The 18,196-nt window shown below is 31.1% G+C and overlaps 1 protein-coding gene across 1 annotated transcript; it reads left to right on the top strand.

The window, feature by feature from the left end:
- The first annotated feature begins 631 nt into the window (after positions 1-631).
- On the top strand, positions 632-6,017 carry LOC111306655 (serine/threonine-protein kinase 52-like). The gene is made up of 6 exons (XM_022904440.2): positions 632-1,925; positions 3,377-3,498; positions 3,699-3,907; positions 3,983-4,157; positions 4,802-4,936; positions 5,566-6,017. The coding sequence occupies exons 1-6, from the start codon at positions 1,592-1,594 to the stop codon at positions 5,770-5,772; spliced, it is 1,182 nt and encodes a 393-aa protein (XP_022760175.2). The 5' UTR covers positions 632-1,591; the 3' UTR covers positions 5,773-6,017.
- Positions 6,018-18,196: the final 12,179 nt, after the last annotated feature.

The following is an 18,196-nucleotide window of genomic DNA, read 5'->3' as shown; positions in this document are numbered from 1 at the left end:
TTATATTTTATTAAATATATTTTAATAATTTATATGCCCATGGTGGAGTTTGAAAATTCCATTACAAGTATATCAAATAATTTTTTAATATATAAACATTGAAGAGATTTTCTTCATTTTTTAAAATTTATTTGGGTATATATAAATATTGGGGTTTGAATAATAACTCCTTTTTATTTTATGAAATTCTATTTTTTTTCTCTTCAAATTTGAATTTGTATTGAAAATCTCAGAATTTTAACTATTAAGATGGATTTTTTAAATTGATGTATTGTATATAAATATTATATTATACATTGTTATTGAATTATGAAATGATACATGATAAAAAAATTAATTTTAAATATATTTTTAGGATTAAACATATTTACTTTTAAAAATTAAAATTTTTAAAATTAATTTTTTATGATTAGTGCATGAACTTAACATCAAATATAAATATTTTTATTTATGAAAAAATAACCATTTATATAAATAAATCTATTTTTTATTTTTACATAAAATATTCAAATTCTTTAAATAGAATTACATGCATATAAATAAATTAAAAATGATAAAAACAAATTCATAAGTGAAAAATTTTTAAGGGAAACTGATTTATATGTTTGAGGAATAAAACAGAACGAACAATGTAACAGAGCACTGGCTTTTGTTCTTTAGCTGTTCTATGTTTTTTTTTTGGGGGAATGCATTCCCTAATTTGAAGCCTTTTTATTTAAAGAGAAAAACAAAAGGAAACAACCCCGGCTCTTTTTTGACTTCTTCTCTTCTAAATAAAAAAATAAATATCCTTCTTCAACTCCAATTAATCTCTTCGTTTTTCCTTTGGATTGGTTTCCTCTTATTAATCTCCTCCATAGACAGCCCTTTCCTTTTTTTAGCCGCAAAAATAAAAAATTTTTCCTATTTCTCTCGTTTCCTTTAGCTCTTCAATGACCTTTTTCCATCTTTGCTTCTTTAAACAAAAAAAATTTCAATTCAACGGCACCACCACCGACCTTTTTGTTCCCTCCTCCTCCTCATCCTCTCATAGTCAACTTTTTCCTCTATCTCTATATATATCTTTAAATACCTTATTTTAATTTATTTTTCTGTGGTTTTGATTATTTTGTTATTGTATTTATATACTCAACTTTGCATGCCTGTTTCTTTTTCTTGGGTTTTCTTTGTTTTCGAGTTTTAGTTACAAAGTTCATTCCTTTTTTTTTTTTTTTTGTTTAAAAAATTATTTTTTATTTTGAAAAAACTTCTGGGCCATCGGTCTCGGTCAGCTAATGGTGGGAATTGGGTCGTTTTCTTAGGGGGCTTACTTTTTCGTTTTTCTTGTTTTTGTTCTTTCCTGTTTGTAATTATTTCAATAGTTGGTGACAGTGGAAATTTTGGTTTTTTTTCTTCTTTTTCTGCTACAAAGTTTCATTTATTTGGGGTCTAAATAAAAAGATAATTTTACTTTTTTTTTAATACAAAATCATGAATTTTGGGTTATAAGGTCAATATTGGATAGAGTCTAATAGGAATTGGGGTTGGTGAAACTAGGTTTCATAGCTGGGATTTTTTAAAAAAATTTTTTACTTGGTGATTTTGTTGTTCTATGAGTATGGATTTGAAAAGCGGAGAGGAAGGTGGTGGTGTGAAGACACCAAAGAAATCAGACGAACAAGAAGGAGGTGGAAATTCAAAGATGAAGGGCACTGGAGGCATTAGTAGCAAAGATATGATCTTTAGAGCTGATAAAATCGATTTAAAAAGCTTAGATATGCAGCTGGAGAAGCACCTGACACGGGTTTGGTCGAAAAGCATTGAGAACCAAAAGCCTGTAGAGGAGTGGGAGATTGATTTGTCTAAGTTGGATTTAAGGCATGTTATAGCTCATGGAACCTATGGGACAGTGTATCGTGCCACTTATGATAATCAAGATGTTGCAGGTACTTGTCATCAATTTCCCTTTCCCTAATGCTTGTTATTTGTTACTGTTTTAATTTGATCTTTTGTAAAGGACGGAAACAGAAGAAAAGAAAATTTGGAATCCATATCCTTCTTGTATTTCTGTTGGTTCTTATGCTTTGTAATTTCATGTTGATTAAAATGGCCAAATTATTTGATGCAGCTTGAAAATTCTGTTTTAGCAGCAATAATTCCTTGGTATTTCTAGTACATAAAAATATGTTAATATCTGTAATTGGACTTTGTATTGATGGTTTGTCGAGTTCAATTATGGATTTCTAAAACCCTTGTAGTCTCTTCTAAAGTAGTAGCATTATGCATTAGTTCAAAAGACAGAACTCTATTTATGTCAATGATGTCTAGATGGTAAATATTAGTTGTAAAGTTTGGTGGTGTAATGCGTGCAAAGCCAGATTGAGGCCTAACTAAGGCGTGATGTACAATATTTTTGGTACTTCATGTCTTCATGATTCATATAAGTTATAAGTTATAACTGTTTGATGGCAGTCTGCTTTTGGTAGTGCGTTGGTTCAAAAGTGCTCAATTGGAACTACCCTGACATTAGAGCACTTAATTCAATTGACTTTATCGTGTAATGGATAGTGTTCTTGGCTATTTCTGCTTGATATTGGTGTTCCTACTCTACTCTGTTCTATGTAGTTGATCATTGGTTGATTTTTGGAAAATTTTTGAAGTTTTCATCCTTTTAATCTGATTTTTGTTTTACTTTTTGATTGTCCCACCACCTAAAACGCTGACTAACAATTAAATATAATTTGTTTTCACTTATAGTTGAGAGAATGCAAATCTAATTTGGATGCTATTTTTCTCATTTGAATGTCTACAACCACACATGGAAGCTCCTAGGTAGGTTTGACCACCTCTGTCTTTTTTGTAGTTGAGCATTAACGGATTCAACTATATCAGAATAACTGTGTGCTAATCAAAATGGAAGATGGTTATGATGAGTTTTTCATTGATTTAACTGTTTGAATCTTTTATGGTCTGCTCTTTGTTGTTCATGATTTAGTGATAAGTACATAATTTGGTTGATGATACAGGATGCATAGAAACCAATACTTTCTCATTCACTAGGCATGTGACAATAAGAATGCTTGGTTGATTTCTAAAATACCATGAGGATTTTAGGCCTTTGCAGAATTTAAAACCGTATGGTAGATAAAATGATTGGGAGTACCTTGAGCTTTTGAATATTGTAACGAACTTGCAATGAAGTTTAGCTGCTGGTGAATTGATATAGTAGGGGGTTTTACTCTTGGATTCATATAGGGGGAAATGGGACATTGCTTGTGATGAATAGGAAACTTATCTTAGTCAACTCTCTTTTAACATTGATTACTTTGGGAATTAATAGCCTTCAGTACCTTTTTTATTACAAAGTCTCACTGCACCGTCATGTTGAATATTGTAGTTAAGCTGTTGGACTGGGGTGAGGATGGTATTGCCACAACTGCTGAAACTGCTGCTCTGCGAGCATCATTTCGGCAAGAGGTTGCTGTTTGGCACAAGCTTGACCATCCTAATGTTACAAAGGTCCAATTTTTCTTCCACTTTGTATGTTTGCTTGTTGATATCAACATGACAGCAAAAGCCTAAATGCATTGTTATTCATTTCAAACAATTGGCAAGAAGTTCACTCTATCTCCTTGCATGATTAGCTCACTGTTTTTTGATCTTGTAGTTCTTGACTCGCTAAAAGTTAAACTTCTCATTTTTTTAAATTTGAGTTTCAGTTTATTGGAGCCTCGATGGGAACTTCAAACCTTAAGATTCCTTCAAAAAATCCTTCAGCTGATAGTCATAATTCCCTTCCTTCTAGAGCATGCTGTGTTGTGGTGGAGTATCTCCCTGGTGGCACTCTGAAACAATACTTGATAAGAAATAGGCGAAAAAACCTCGCCTTTAAGGTTGTGATTCAACTTGCTTTGGACCTTTCTAAAGGGTAAGTGGATGCCTTTTATCCTTGGTTTGGAAATAAAATTTCTGTAATGATGATTATACTTCTTTCAAATTGCAGTCTCAGCTACTTACACTCGAGAAAGATTGTACATCGTGATGTTAAAACTGAAAATATGTTGCTAGATGCTCACAGAAATCTCAAAATTGCTGATTTTGGTGTTGCTCGTGTTGAAGCTCAGAATCCAAGGGACATGACTGGTGAAACTGGTACTCTTGGATACATGGCCCCAGAGGTATGCTGTAAATGTTTTGATAATTTATGTCATCAGGCATCTTCCCATCCACATAATTGATGTTTTTATTTTGTCCAAAATGAAAACATCCTACTTAAAACCAATTGGTAGTAAGTGGAGAGGTGCAATTATTATATTTAAGTTCTAACAGATTAATTAAAATGGAAATTTTAGATGATTAATGCATTCAAATATTATATGGTGGTAAATATATTCTCCACACTAGGGTTGGTTGTATCTGTTTTGCATTTGTCGAGGTCTCTCTTAATGAATGTGTGTTGCTATCACTTGGGCTCCTTTTGATTGATATTTTTGCTTTTCGCTATTTGTCTCTGGTTTTTATTTCATTTTTTGTTTTGTACTTTTTGCTTTCTATTAAAAGAAGCAAAAGGCATATGGCAAAAATATCAATCAAATGGAGCCTTAGTTTCCTTATAGATGAATATCTAATGGAAATGAAGACCCACTTTGATTTGAATACTTTGTTATGAAGAATTAATCCTCCCCATCTCTTTTATATTTGAGTGCCATGTATAAAAAATCACATGCACGGGAAGAGAGGAAATGTGAACTTCTTGAGACACCCACTGTTCTTTTTTCTTTTTCCTATGCTAATCCATAAAGCTATTGCAATCATTATGTAGGTTCTTGATGGTAAACCCTACAATAGAAGATGTGATGTCTACAGTTTTGGCATTTGCTTGTGGGAAATTTATTGCTGTGATATGCCTTATCCAGATCTTAGCTTTGCTGATGTGTCATCTGCTGTTGTTCGACAGGTTAGTGTGCACGTTTTTTTATTTTTACCAGTAAAACATTCCTATTTTTACTGTTGAAGTTTCTGTTTAAAAGATTACGACAAGAGGAGATCCTGAAGCATGTCTTATCATTGTGTTTAATTGGTGGTTTTGAAATGGCATCGAAGAATGATTACTTTTCTTTTGATTTGTGAGTCTTTGCAAGCTTAGGGTCATTCATAGGATTTTTTTTTTTTTTTTTTTGATGTGGGAGTCTTTGTATGCTTCTCTTTATTAATATCATTTGTATCTGACTTGGTTTTACATGATTAATGAAAGTTTTTGTTTAATATTCAAATTGTACATTTTTTTAAAATTCAAAAGCTCTCATTTAGATTATCATGTTGCAAGCCTTGCTTTATAGTTTTTTAGATGCATCGTATAATTCTGAGAATATAATTTTGGGGTCTTTGTTGAAATTTTTTATCTTCTCCAATTGTATAGATCCGACTTTCCGATGTAGTATGCGATTGTCTTGTTCTCACCAGTGGTAATTATGGCAAAAAATTGTGAAGTCATTATTCATGTTTGTTACTATATTTGTTCACATATATCACCGTTAAAGGATTGGATCGATTGTGGGAGTTAAACAATACATGGTTTATTGGCAGAATTTACGACCAGAGATCCCGCGATGCTGTCCAAGTTCCTTAGCAAACATAATGCGAAAATGCTGGGACGCAAATCCAGAGAAACGTCCCGAAATGGATGAGGTAGTGAGAATGTTAGAAGCAGTTGATACAAGCAAGGGAGGAGGGATGATACCGGATGACCATTCGCCAAGCTGCTTCTGTTTTGCCCCTGCTCGTGGTCCATGATTCTGGAGCTGGATCTGCAATGGGGATCTGAAAAACGGTTTTTGATATTGTTATGTAACCGCCACACTTTTAAGAAAAGCTTTACCCCCCGTTGAAATTCATTTAATGCCTTCTTCTATTCATTCGGGATTGGGTTTCTCTTCGTTACTTTTTTTATCATTATTTTTCAACACACTCATCAATAACGTTCACATGTGTAGGATTCGTTTATGAAGTGGGAAAATCATACTTTTGAACGATGCCAATGAATATATTGAAAAATAATGAAACAAAAAAAAAAAAATGGGAGCCTTACCCATTGATCAGTGTTAAAGAAAATTTTGCTCTTTTATCTGAAAAGATAAATAGAATTTTTTTGATAATAAAAAAAAATTATTTTCTAAAAGTAACTTCTTTTTGGAAAATGCATACATATTCTGATGTACTGCTCAACTCCTCAAGACTGCAACCTGCCCTCCAACTTTGTATTTGTTCATTCATTCAAATTCGGTCAACATTCATCAGTTCCATCCTTGGACAAAGATTCATTATCGACTTGAGATTTTGTTTTTAAACTAGCTTCCATCACTCACATTTTTTTAGTATAAAAAAAGAAATTATAAGTATTAAAATTTAAAATTTAAATATATTAAATATTATTTTTTATAAAAATAATTATATTAATTAATTAAATTAAATTTCGAATTCGTTTCCACCACTCACTTTAATATCTACAAAAAAGATTTGGTTTTTTTAGGCCTCCCTGGAACATTGGATGAATAGAAATAAGGTAATGGTAGTAACTGGGAAATGAGAGCCCATCATGCCTTTGTGTTTTTTTGTTAAGAATAAAGTTTATGTTGGGTTGAAATTTGAAAGGCAGGATTGGGTTGGGTTCAAGTCATAGCCCACAATCTTAAACTTGGGTTGGGTTGAAGGGGTTGTTCATTATTGATTGGGCTTTTCTGATGGTGTTGCAAAGTTCAAATGGTTAGAACTCTGAACCCTTGCACAGTTGCTGCAAATTAATCAGTTTTAGCATAAAGCCATGATAGGGAAAAAATCTAACTCAATGAATAATAAAACTCCAGAGTCGACAGCAACTCGCAACTCAGTTAGGAATCAATGAAAAAAGACGAATCATGAAATAAAAAATAAGATTATGAATGTCGTTTATTTTTCTTTAGAGTCTATGTATTTTGAAATCTACTTCTACTTATTTTTCTCCATTTTAAAAATTTGCACCAAGTAATTCACCTTTTTTTTTCTTTTTGGCATTTGAGGACAATTATAAATGATCTTTTCAAAATTTAAAAAATTTTCATCTAAACGCAATCTTGAAGCACTCCTTAGCAAAATATTTTTTTTCTTTTACTTTTGCTTTACATATATTAAAAATTCTTTAAAAAGCACGAAAACCAAAAAAAAAAAAAAGTAACAAAAGCACTATCACAACAAAATTTATGCTATATTTAGATTGAAAGGAAGGGAGAAATAAAAACCCTTAAGTTAAATTCCCATAATCGACTATATATTGTTGGAATGCTATTCAAATGCCCCTAATACAATTGAGAAAAAAATAAATAAATTCCATCACATCGGAAATGCAATGGAATCTAAATGAACCTTCAAGTTAAATTGAAAATAGTGTTAGTTTCGGGAGAAGTGAATAAAGTACTCCTAGGAAAGATGGTATACTCAAATGAAAGGACGTGAGCATTTGGAAGCAGTAATGGAAAAATCTTCATAAACTCGTTGAAGTAAAAGAAATACTATTGGTTTCTTAAAGTGAAAATTTGTTGTCTTCTTCAGAATTAGCAACAATGAAATGAAAAGCATACGAAAGACATTTTTCTTTAATGGATATGCTAGGTTCGATCTCTCAACCTCATGAATATATCGATGGCAGGCAAAGCATGCACTCATGTTTATCATCTTCAATTGATTCCCGTGTTAAATTGCCAAATGTTTCCCATTAATTTGTCTTGTTTTGGTTGTGTAGATAAGGTGCTCGTCAATATTTGAAGATTTTATTATTATTATCTTTTCCTACTACATATGTGAGTGTGATTCCACTTCCAAGTCCACTTGCTACTTGAACAAACTTTTTCTTCACTTCGCCCTTAACTTAATCCTCCAACACAAGAAACAAAAGGGTATCTGTTTCTTTTTTTTTATTGGAGGGGGCAAATAAAAAATGGGTTTTGGAGTTATGTAAAATTAAAAAAATAATAAAAAAAAATTGGGACGCTTTGAAGGCTGTATACATGGTAAAGAATTTGGACTGCAAAACGGACTCTATACAAGCTTTTATTTGTTAGAGAAATGTTATATACAATTCGTAAAAACACAGTATTTTTTTTAATGTAAAAAAGGTTACATCATTGCTTAAAATTTCAAAATACCTTTTATTTTTTAAGAAATGTTTATAAGAAGTGTATGTAGAAGTCCTCATTTATTTATTGTAAAATAGATTACTCTTAAATTGAAATTTATTTTTGTCACTACCAAGGCAATCACTGATAAACTTGAATGTACAGTCACTTATTTTGAAACAGATAAGATTAGTAAATAAGCCAATTTGCCATTGTTGAACTCCACACAACAACAACAAAGATGCATTGTATACAACAAATAACGTGCCAGCCAAAAAAATATGGACGAAAAATAATTTGTAATTCAATGTGTGTTAAAATTTGTCAATATGATTGAACCATCCAAATTCTTTTAATGCCCATAGACATGAAAAATGCCTAAACCTTCTCTCTTAAGTAGTCCTTGTTGCACATCTTAAGGCATATTAACTAAAAGATACAAAATTTCTTCTCACCTAAGACAATTTGTTTCATGCCTTAATACATTTTCCCTTTATGTTACCAAAAAAATGCCAAACAATTTGGAACCAAAAGAAATTTCCTTTGAACTATGCGATCAAATATGGAATATCCTATATAACCTGATTTTTATCGTCATAAGAACTTTGAGTGAAAAACAAGGTGGGGCATTAGTCATGCAAAAACAATTGATGGTTATAACACAAAATAAAAGAAAAATAAAAACAAAAAGAAGTATTTTATCTCTTTTTTTCAAATAATTTACTCTTCTAACTAAGTGATCAGGTCTGAAATGATGAACGACCATCTTTTTCTATCCTTTGCATGTAAAAAAATTATCCAGTTGTGACCTATTTTAGTCTATTAAATTTTTTGTTAAACCTTGGTCAAGGATCATCTTTTACACTAGAGGACAAAATAAGGATACTTTTTAAGAGACCAATTTTAAGGAAAGTATTTGATATTGATAGTGTCTAACATGTACCTCAGAGATGAAAGCCTAAGGCAAAAAGTGAATCAAGTTTCGATTAGAATTCCAAAAACTCAATAGAGTAGTTTGCTAATGATGAAGTCAAATGTTTCAAAGAAAAACGTAAAAACAAAAGAACAAAGAAATAAATACATGCACCTTAAAGATAAGAGCATGAGGTAAAAAGTGAATAAGGTTTCTGTTGAATCTTAAGTAAAACTTCAAGAAAGTCAAATGCTGAAGTTGAAGTTAGATGTTTCAAAAATAAAAAAAAATAAAAAAAAGCAAAGAAAGAAAGACATGTTCATCAGAGATAAGAACATGAGACAAAAAGCGAATAAAGTATCAATTAGAATTTCAAATAAAAAAAAGACAAAATTCAAGAAAAAAGAGTGCTAAAGTTGAAATCATATATTTTCGAAAAAAAAAAGTAAAAGTAAGGAAAAAAAGACACATAGCATTTTATACAGAGAAAACTCCATAAGATCTTTGGCCTAATTACCCTGAATAACATATTTTAAGCCTATTTATCCATTCTTTCAGAACCCTAAACCTTGGCCTACATTACATACCTTAAAAAATCCATTCTTATCAAATACGAACACTTGAATTGAAGAGCTATGTCCCTGAAAATTTGTATATACCTGTTAATATTTGGAAAGGTTTTATCAAGTTTTTCATTGTTAGAAAACATAAATCTAAGGTGAAAATTCAAAAAGGGCAATTTAGAGCTAGAGCCACTTTTAAGACCTCAAAAGAATTAGAGTTCCATTGTTCTATCTATAATAAAAATTCACAATGCAAAACATTTTGAAAAATCAGTACTCATTAAAAACTTCACATTTTATCAAAGAGTGAAAATAAAAAATCTAGCCTTTTTCTCTTCCCAAAATTTTTTTTCAAAAAAAATGGTTAGTTTTGATGCAAATTGAAGTATCATGTTTTTAATAAAAGAAAAATATTTTAGAAAAATGATCTCTTTTGTGAGCCTAAGAATAATCATTACAACTTTTGTCGAACCTTTTTTGCAATATGTCAACCAGTGAAAAAAATTGAATTGTCAATTACCTCAATCCCCAATAATTTTTAATAGTAATCATCAATTTTCTAAAGATTTGAAAGTCATGATTTTTTAACTTTTCGCATTGATTACGAAGATACCTTATGTAGGGTAATTTTATGATCACTTTTGAAAAAGTTCAAAGATTATTTTATCTACATGTTGCAAAAATAAAAAAAGATATTCGAGTTTGCATCACTTGTATTCGCATTTGTATGTGCTTCATAAGAAAGACATTTGCATCTACATCTACATCATGAAAGAGTTATTTGCATTTGCATCAATTACATTCGCATTTGTATGTGCATCATACGAAAGATTTTTTCATTCATATCCATATATGAAAGGGACATTCACAATTGCATCACTTGCATCTATATCATTAGAAAGACATTTGTATTTGCATCATTAAATCTGTATCATAGAAAAAGTATTTGTAAAGGCGTTTACATGAAAGGAACATTGGCATTTACATTATGAAAAATCACTTGTATTTATTTTGAGGGGCAAAAAGAGATAAAGAAGTCTATCATAAAATGATGAGAAAAAGAGAAAACAGTTTGAAAAAAGACTAAAATGTCAAAAAAGTTTGAAAGGTTGAAAGAAAAATGATCTGTAAAAAGCGAAGGGATGGTTGAAAAAATGAAAAAAAGATAATACAAGATAAGATTTAAGCTCGGTTTAGCTAGTAAATTAAGTCTAGATCAACTGGCACCCAGATGATATTTAAGCCCAATTTTGCTAACATACTAGATCCAGTATAGCTGGCACTCGATCAACCAAGCCTAGTCTAGCTGACACCTAGATTAAACTAAACCCACACCTAAGATAATCTCTAAGACCTTCGGGCATAATTTTTAAGATCTTCGGGCAAAACATTTTAAATTTTTAAAGTTTCAATGCCTTTACTATAAAGAGCATTCAAATATTTTGAAATTTCTAAGACTTTCGGACATAATTTGCAAGACCTCCGGATAAAATATGTTAAATTTTCAAAGTTTCAAAGCCTCTAATATGAGAAGCATTAAAAAATTTCAAGATTTGTAAGACTTCCATGTATAATCTCTAAGATCTCTAGTATAATCTCTAAGACCTCCAAGTAAAACATTTGAAATTTTCAAAGTTTCAATGCTTCTGATATGAGGAGCATTCAAAGATTTCAAGATTTGTAATAAAATTTTAAAGTTTTAACGTCTTTGATACGAGGTGCATTTAAAGATTTTGAGATTTGTAATACATCTGGACATAATTTCTAAGACCTTCATGTATAATCTACAAGACTTTCAGGCAAAACATTTTAAAATTTTAAAGTTTCAAAACCTCTACTACGAGGAACATTCAAAGTTTTTGGGATTTGTAAGACTTCTTGGCATAATCTCTAAGTCCTTCAAGTAAGATTCATAAGTCTTTCGAGCTAAATCTATTTTAGTTTTGAGATTTGTAAGACCTTTGGGCATGATCTCTTATTTTATTTTTAAAAGTTATTGAGTTTTTGTTTAATAGATTTTTTAAACTTGTTTTCAAATGGTCAAGTTTATTAGTTTAAAAAAAAAAGTTGAAATCAAAATAAAAAAAACAAAACAAAAAAAATCAGGAAAAACTATAAAATTAAAAAAAATCAAAATAAAAAATACAAAACAAAAATATTTTTTTTGAAAAGCTTTGAATCGTTAACTCCGAACAAAATTATTATCTATGTCTTTGTCCTATTCCTAATTTCAGTAATGTACAAAGAGAGGTAACTGTATATACTCAATTTTGTATAGGTTAATTTGAATTTATTTAATTTTTTGGCTCAATTTGCATATTTTTATTTGAGCTGGTTTAAATGTTAAATTGAATTGGGTCTATTCGAATTTGTTTCAAATTAGTTAATTTTTATTTTATTTTATTGATATTATTATTATTATTATTTAGAATTAATCAAATAATTGGAAAATTAACAAAATATATACAAATAAATTATTATTATTATTATTATTATTATTATTATTATTACAATTAAGTTAAAAAAAAAAGAGAAAACAATCAAAAACAAAAGGAAAATAAAATAAGAGGAAGTGGCTGGCAGCCACCACTAATTTTCAAGCTCAACACATTGAGCTAATGCCCTGCTACTACCCTCATAGACCTTGCAACACCTACAATTTTGTCCATTATGAAATTTACAAATAAAAATTCATAAATAGCATGTACAAGGAGGAGCCAACACCTATTCTTACCTTGGAGCCCCTCTATTCCACAAATGCACTTATGAGCATCTTCACCCAAGTCCAGGAGAACCTAGCTTTTCCACAACCCTTGCAAGCCCAACCTTTCCTCAACACAATGCCTACGAAGACCCGTGAAGGCCTCATATGTCACAACACTAGACAACCCAAAAACCTGAACACACCAAGTGAGCTTATTCCCAGCACCCACTCTTACCCTTAACCCTTTCTCAAAAAAATCCTTATAGCGAAAGCCTTTACCAGTGTGAGGCTAGCACCCATCTCAAACCTAAGAAGCCAGTACCCTCCTCAACAACCTACCTCAAGACAAGCCTCCCTTGCATCAAGTCCTCATTTCCTTCACTTATGCCATCATCGTCTTTCCATCTCTACTAGAACTAGACCTTCACTAAACCCTATTTATCCCAGCATCTTCATCCAGTCCTAGGACAAACTTTGCCTAGCCTTCACCTAGCTTTGTCACTAAACCCCTCCTTCAAACCCATTAGAGAAAACACCTAGTCGACATATACCTGAACCCACTAGCCTTTTTACTAGTATGGACACCAAATTTATCCAGATTTTTAATTGGGTCTTGATTTAATATTTATTAGATATCAAGTTTTTAGGCCAAGGTCCAATTTCGATGCAACCAGGTTGGAGGACTCGATTTTGAATCAATGGGCTTGAGGCTCGATTTTGATTGGGCTCGAGGCCCAGTTTCGTCTTTCTAAGGCCCAAGCCTCTATTTATTTTTTTTATTTTATTAAATAAAAATTAAAAATTAAACATAAAAAAAAGAGAAAAAAAAGAAAAAATAGAAGAACAAAATGCTAAATAAAAGAAACCAAAAATAGAAAAAACAAAGGGGCAAGGGTGCTTGGTGCCGTGCACGGCACCGCTAGCACTACCTATCTTTGCTAGGGCCTTGTGCTGCACAGGGCCAAAGCCAAGTAAAAGGAAACAAAATGGGTAAGAGGGCTAGTGCCTAGGGTGCCGTACACAACACCCTCTCTTTGTCAAGCCCTGTGCCACTTACCCAGGCATAGGGCCATAGCCATCCCAAAAAAAAAAGAGGAGGAAAAGAGACCCTAAAAAAAAAAGTTTCCAAAGTAAAAAAGAAAAGAAATTTCTTGTTGGCAAAAAAAAAAAATAATGCAAACAAAAATCACAATCTTCCCCGAATCGACGAGCAACCCAGCGCCAAGACCTACAAAAACAAAAAAAAATATATAGTTGGTTTTAATTTATATATATAAAAAAAAAGAGATCGAAACTTTAAACCCCGATCTATGTCAATTGGGGCTATTTTAGGTAAAAATGAGGTCGAATCTAGGGAGAAGAGGTTGAGGGGAATGTTTTGGTGTTTTTGGTATTTTTTCAATCATCGGCAATAGCAGCCAATGACCGATAACGACGACGATGGCGATGAGACATTGACCCATTGGCCCACCTACGTTTTGGCTGAAATAGAAGAAAAGAGGTTTTTTTTTTTTCTGAGAGATGAGAGAATGACTGAAAAAAATTTTAGACCTTTTATATAAATCGCTAAAACCAAAACAATGTCATTTTGAGCCCCCAGGATTCGTGCATCAACCCGTGACCTGACCCGGGGTTTGTGCACTTGACCCGATGACCTGCTTCACCTTTAGCTTCAATCGATCTAACTGAACTAGCCCTAAACCATTGAACCCGAATTAAATCAGCTCTAAACCGCCAAACCATCTGGACTAGACCTATGTTGATCGGACATTTGATCGATCCTGTTCAAGTAAAAAGAATTTTTGAATTTTTTTTAGATTTTTTTTATATATTATTTTTGTTAGTTTAAATTTTTATTATTAATATTTACGCATGTTAAAATGTTTAAATTTGCTAAAATAAAATTTTGTTGTTTTATAATAATAATTAATAAAATAAATAAATAATGAAATATATAGTAAAAATTTATGATAATTTTGTTATTTTTAAAATAAATCTTATAACATAATACAAAAATAATGAAAAAGTAATCTATTAAGAATAAAAATATAAAAAAGAGAAAAAATGAAATTTTATCTAATGATAGGATTCTAAAAGTGTTTTGAGTTAGATGCTTTAAGAAATCCCTAAGTGAGAAGATTTTTTTAAATATTACTAGTGTATTGGAATAATTATAGAAAATCTTCAATATAATAAAAATTACTTTTTTCTTCAAAGTTTTAAATGAAAAAAAATAATAAAAATCAATAAAATTTCTAAAAGAGTAAAATAAAAAGTGTACATTAATATATTAGCATTTTGTATCGCATGCATGACATAAGTTTTTACAACAAGTAAAATCGAGCCTCCGAGATGAGATTCTAAGGTATTTCGAGGAGCGATGCTTAAGAAATCTCTAGGTGAGAAAGAATTCTTTCAAATGTTATCAATGTACTGAAACATTTTAAAAATTATTTCAATAAAAAAGTTCTAATTTATTTTTCTTTAATAAAATTTGAATAATAATTTTTTAATTAATATTAAAAAAAACCAATTTTCAATAAATAAAAAAATTAAGAAAATTATTTTTCAAACACCGAAAATAAGATTATTTTTTTATCAAAATCAATGGATAGCACATAGTTAATTGGTACCATTTTAATCGGACACTGTGGGGATGCTAATCCTTCCCAACATGTAACCGACTCCCAGATCTAAACTATTTCACAGACCATAAAATTATCTTTTTAATAAATTTTAATTAATTTTAAAATCTCATTAAAAGGATAAATTTTAATAGGTGACCAATCGCACCTAGCCAAAAAAGATTGGTGACAACTCCATTTTTTTATTTTCATTCAAATTCATTGAGTGGCTCCAAAACCGTTCCAATAGCTTGGCGATTGCACTGGAGAAGCTTTTGTTTTCAAAGGTCAAGCCAAAATTAACTATATGTTATCCTTAATTTTTTATTTAAACAACCTAATTGGTATTTAATTGTTAATTTCCTAGATTTTTATTTTCATTTTCAACAAAAAAAAGCCAAAAAATAAAAAAACAAATCGAAAACAAAAAGGAAGATTTCACATATTTCTTTTACTATGCCCTTTTATGCTTTATTTTTTTGTATATATTAATAAATTAGGATACATTTGCACACATAATGATACGTTGCATTTCATGCATGAGCTTTATACATGGGTTTCATCCCTTATAGGAGGAAGTATAGTACCTATGCTCTTATGAAGTGATAACTTTTGTAATAGCAAGTGAAATACTTCTACTCAAATTGAACCATTTCCATTCATAGTCTATAATGGGTGAGGATCGGGGAGGATCGGGGTACCTTGCTAGCCCAACATGGATGACAGTGAGAAACAATTTAAAAACCTTTAGATGCGTGTCAATCTAAACCAAGCACGTAATAAGCTATAGGAAGGCAACCTTAAGTAGAGCTTTGCTAACCCTTTTGTAGAAAGCACCTAAGTCCAAAACATGTAAGAATACAAAACAACAAAACAAAAACAAAAAAAAAATCTCTCAAAATTCTTTAATCTCAAACCACATCTTCACACTAACTTGATTTTATTTTCCTTTCTTTTTCCTTTTACATAAATCATATAATATAGTTTTGCATTGAGGTATTTACCCTAGAACATCTTTCTCCCAAGAAGTTTTTCATGGATCCTATAGAACTACGGATTTGCTTATCTCTTCTAGGATGATAAATCTCATGTAACAAAAGTTGTATGAATCAATGAAAGTTTCTAGTGCTGGAATTTGTCTAAGAGCAAATATCTCACATTTGCATTCATGCATCATGTGCATCATTTTTTCAAAAAATCAAAAACAAAAAAAAGAATAACATTTTCAACGTATGGCATTTTGATTTTTAAAAAATTTATGGTAATAAAGATTCAATAATAGCTTACTCAATAAAAATTTTGACTCAACCTATTCGCTATTCACACAACACCAGAGCTCAAACAAGAATCATGGATAGAGAATAGGCTAGTCGATTTAAGAGGATGAAAAATGTTAAAAAAGAACTAAAAGGGGATATTGATGAGATAATGGACATGCTTAAGAATCTTGATAAAGGAAAAGCAATGAAAGAAAATCTCAGCTTTCAAGAATAATCGCCAAACATGGTGGATCCTATATACCCTCTAAGGTTTGAGCCACGACTGACCCAACCTTCTCAAAGAGCCAGAGTGCAAATTTCTACTCTTAAAGGATATTCCAATCCTTATCCAAGAATGAAATCCACACCTATTTTAGGATAGTTCCAAAATTTTGCTAATCCTGTTATGATGAAAAAATCACCTAAGCCAATTTTGGTTCCTGATTTGGATGATCCTAAAGAGAGAAAAGAGCTAGGGATAAAGACACTTGAGAAAGTAGAAGATATTGGTGCCTAGTAAAAGATGAAATTATTAGAAGAAAGACTTAGGGCTATAGAGAGAATAGATTTTTATGACTCTGTAGATGCAGCTGAACTTTGTTTGGTCCCAGACGTGGTTATTCCACCTAAATTCAAAAGCCCTGAGTTTGAAAAATATGATGGCATGAAATGCCAAATGATTCATATCACCATGTATTGTCGTAAGATGACGGCATAGGCTTATGATGAGAAGCTGTTGATGCATGTATTTTAGGACAGCTTTATGATATCTGTAGTTAGATGGTATGTTCAACTAGACATGACTTGTATTCATTCCTGGCAAAAGCTCATAAGTGCATTCCTTACACAATATTGGCATATCATAGATCTAGTTTCAGATCGTCTATCTTTATAAAACATAGAAATAAAAGTAACAAAAAGCTTTAAAAGGCATGCACAGAGATTGAAAGATGTGGCTACACAAGTACAACCTCCTTTCACTAAGAAAAAAATAACTATCTTATTTGTGAACACCTTAAAAGCATCGTACTATGAGAGACTGATAAGTAATGCAACAAAAAACTTTGTAGATATGGTGATATTAAGTGAGATTATCGAAAATGCTATAAAAATGGTAAGCTCAATGCAGGAGAGATAAGTGAAGCAAGGAAAGACAAAGCTACCAAAAAGAAAGAAAATAAAGCCTAAATAGTGAATTATGTGAGGCAACAGTTCAAAGGTTCCACGTCATACCCATTACCATTCTATAAACAATGTTACATCTATCCCGTATCCATATCAACCATATTAGCCACTCCAACAAACAACTTATCTACCTCATTTTTAGCCATCCTTTTGGACACCCACCTATCTCGTTGTACCTACTCGACCAGAATAGAGACCTAGTTTAAATAGTCATCAGAAAGCCCTAAAAAATGTTAAAAAAAGAACCACTTTTGACCCTATTCCATATCTTACACTGAATTATTACCCCAACTTATTTAAAATCAATTTTTGGAGCCTATGCATCTAGAACCCCCTCAACCCCCTTACCCAAAATGGTATGATCCTAATGCAAAGTGTGATTAACATAATGAAAATCAGGGCCACTCAACTGAGAACTATCCCACACTAAAATACAAGGTTAAAGATCTCATTAAAGATGAAAAAATAGAATTTGAAACTAAGAGGAATCATCATGTCACTGAAAGTTTTCTACCTTAATATGAATAATTTGGATGCAATGGAAAGATGAAGAATTGGATAATGGTTTTGTGGTTTTTCTGAGAAAATGATGGTTCATTTGGTGTTGTAAAGAGGTAGATTGATTTAAAAAAATGTGCCCATTTTGTTTCCTTTTTCCACTTCTATATTAGACATGTGTATGGACTTTATGACTTGTATAAAAGTTGAATCTGAATGCTAAAAGCCTTTTTTTTTTTTTTTTATCTCAAGCCTTTAAAAAAATAAAAATTTTTTTTTCTTCTTCATAATAAAAAGTCTCAAAAAAATTTTATGGTCGTTATT

The sequence above is a fragment of the Durio zibethinus genome, chromosome 22, assembly GCF_047325235.1.
Source record: "Durio zibethinus cultivar Kanyao isolate XHJ-2024 chromosome 22, ASM4732523v1, whole genome shotgun sequence".
Lineage (NCBI taxonomy): Eukaryota > Viridiplantae > Streptophyta > Magnoliopsida > Malvales > Malvaceae > Durio > Durio zibethinus.
This window is presented reverse-complemented; position numbering and strand designations above follow the sequence as displayed.